The sequence below is a fragment of the Pygoscelis adeliae genome, unplaced genomic scaffold, assembly GCF_000699105.1.
Source record: "Pygoscelis adeliae isolate BGI_AS28 unplaced genomic scaffold, ASM69910v1 Scaffold285, whole genome shotgun sequence".
NCBI lineage: Eukaryota > Metazoa > Chordata > Aves > Sphenisciformes > Spheniscidae > Pygoscelis > Pygoscelis adeliae.
The window spans coordinates 1-2,524 of record NW_008824867.1 but is presented as its reverse complement, the minus strand read 5'-3'; the positions used below and the strand labels follow the sequence as shown (position 1 = coordinate 2,524).

The following is a 2,524-nucleotide window of genomic DNA, read 5'->3' as shown; positions in this document are numbered from 1 at the left end:
GAGGAGAGCTGCTACCACAGCCTTGCGCCTAAGCGAACAAACCCGGGCGCAGCCCAGCTCTGCGGGAGCTCTGCCCCGGATCCAGGGACGGCAAGGCTGCAGGGAGCTGGCAGGGGCTCTTGGCGCAGCACTGCTCAGCACCCGCGGCCCGGGCCCACGCTGGAGCGAGGCCAACAAACCAAACAGCACTAACCCACATCTGTTTTACCTTGTCCGCGCTCCAAGGGGACAGGCCCTCCGCCCGGCATCCCAACCTGTGGCTGCATCCCACCTGAGGGAGAACAGGCAGAGATCAGATCCCTCCCCAGCCGTCCCTGCACCACTAACGGATTCCTTTGGCCCCAGATACCTCCCCCCTTCCAGCTCCTGGGGGAGCATCCAAAGGTTTATTTTCTCGGTGTTGGTTCCCCACGGAGATAAGCCAGCTTTCTGAACCGCCGCTGGCAGTGGCCACAACCACGGCACACGGTATGGGACTAGGCGTGCTCTCACGGGGCCAAGCCCTCCGGTTAAGGGGAAGGTAGAGGGGGGCTGTCTGCAGGACCCATGTGCCCAGGGCACCGTTTGGCCAAAACCCACGCACTCACCTCCTGGAGCCATGGGGCCAGGGCCCGGGCCCTGCACAGGGGCTGCCATCTGTCCTGGGGCTGGCACTCCTCCCTGCATGGGCGGCTGCATCAGAGGAGGAGCGCCGTTTACGTGCATCCCACCCTGCCCAGGAGAGAAACCAGACCTCAGGGAAGCCCCGTCACCCGGGCACGCGCACCCCAGCTGGGAGAGCTGGAGCTGGCAATGCCCATCTCTCCCCCACACGGCACCTGTGTCGCGTAGGCTCTTACTATGGGCTGTGGCTGGGACGAGGGGGTATTTTGCGGGTTCAGCTGGGCGTTTGGCCCTGGCCCAGGCCCCGGTCCCGGTCCAGGCCCCGGCACTGGCTGCTGGTTGCCTGGGATCAGAGGAGGAACACTGGTCTGGCGATGCAGGATTTTCTAGGGGCAGAAGAAGGAGAAAGGAGTTCTCCTCCACCCCACCTCCACAACAGGCCGCCACCGATATCCTACCGACCCCGGACGAGGCAGCAAGGGACAAACCAGTGCGATCTCTGGGTCGACGATCCTCATGACCACCTGGGCCTGCAGCAGGGCGTAAGCCAGCTGGGGGTTCTGGAGCAGCATGTTCCTGGCCTCCTGCGGGCTGTTCTGGACACACAACTGAGAAGGCACACGCAGATCAGAGCTCTGGCAAGGCGCGAGAGGGGCTGCGAGGGCATGGGCAGCGGTGGTAGAAGCTGTGCTCACGCAGAGGGTGCAGCCCTCCGCTTCACTCACCTTCATCTGCTTCATCAGCTCAAACATCTGCTCGGGCGGCAGGCTGGCTACTGCCCGGCTGATGGACTCAGGGGCATCTTCAGGATTGACAGGGTCCCCGTAGGGTGACTCTATGATGGGTGCGCCTGTGCCCAAGCCTGCAACAGAGTTTGTGACCTCGTACGGCAACGTGAACTGGACATTTTCAATGGGCTTATCAGAAGGGAAGCACCATGCCATTATGGGGAAAGGGAGGCAGTAAAAACAGGGAGATCATCTGAGAGAGAAAACACGCATCCCCCTGCAAAACTACTTGCTACATCGCTTGGAGCAGGTCAGCTCCGTGAGGCCTCCACCTCACCAGCCTCGCAGAAGAGGCACGCTTTGTAATGCTGAAAAGGCCAGGCCCAGCACGACATCGGTGCGCCCTCCACCACAAAATTCAGACTCACTCTTCAGCTCCTCCTTGTTCTTCTCGCTGGCCGCGTTGTCAACGCGCAGGGCCCTCCCGCTGAACTCTCGCCCATTCAGGTTCCGCATGGCACTGAGGGCCGTCTCCTGGTCTTGGTACTCACAGAAGCCATAGCCCTTCGGTTTTCCCGTCTCCCTGTCATACACCAGCCTGCACAGCGAAGAGGAGAGAACCACCACCGCTGAGGGCAGCGCAGGCATCGAGCAGCGTGCGGTGCCCACCGCTCCCCAACACTCGGGAAGGGGCTATCGGGGTACACCACACGGGAGCGCTGGGGAACAGAGCGAAGACACCTGGGCAAGGTCAAGGCATGCAACAGTCGGCCCTAAGCCAGAGCCAAAAGGCCTCCTGGATCCAGGCCGATGGGTATTCCCAGAGCTCCGGTGTCCAGGAGGACCACCAGCGCGAGCGCTGTTCTTCCCACAGCCCCACGAAGGCAGCTCCTGGGGGCACAGGACTGGACTGGCTGTTCCTGGAGCTCCCAAGCCCTTAACTGAGAGCTCCCTGAAGCCTGGTGCCAAGCCAGGAAAACATCCCTGCAGAGCCACTGGGATGGGAGTGCTCTGCCCTCCCGGCTCTCTGCGCAGCGCCTGATCAGGACCCGTGGACTTATCTGTCCCAGCCCCACGCCACAGCAGGGCAGCTGCCTCCAGCCTGGAGCAGCGCGCCCACGTTCGCGCTGCTGCGCTTGGGCCACGATGCTCTACGTCTCCAGGCGACCTCGGTGCCTGCACCCCGAGCACCG

General features: G+C 62.9%; 1 protein-coding gene across 1 annotated transcript in view; it reads right to left on the bottom strand.

The window, feature by feature from the left end:
* The window catches only part of LOC103917339 (cleavage stimulation factor subunit 2-like), a gene marked incomplete at its 5' end in the record, with an annotated part of 6,158 nt that extends 4,229 nt beyond the window's left edge, over positions 1 to 1,929 (bottom strand). Inside the window, 6 exon segments of the mRNA XM_009324460.1 lie at positions 209 to 271; positions 588 to 711; positions 840 to 989; positions 1,092 to 1,211; positions 1,329 to 1,465; positions 1,760 to 1,929. Of these exon segments, the coding sequence (XP_009322735.1) occupies positions 209 to 271; positions 588 to 711; positions 840 to 989; positions 1,092 to 1,211; positions 1,329 to 1,465; positions 1,760 to 1,929 (764 nt within the window).
* Between the last annotated feature and the right edge of the window lie 595 nt (positions 1,930 to 2,524).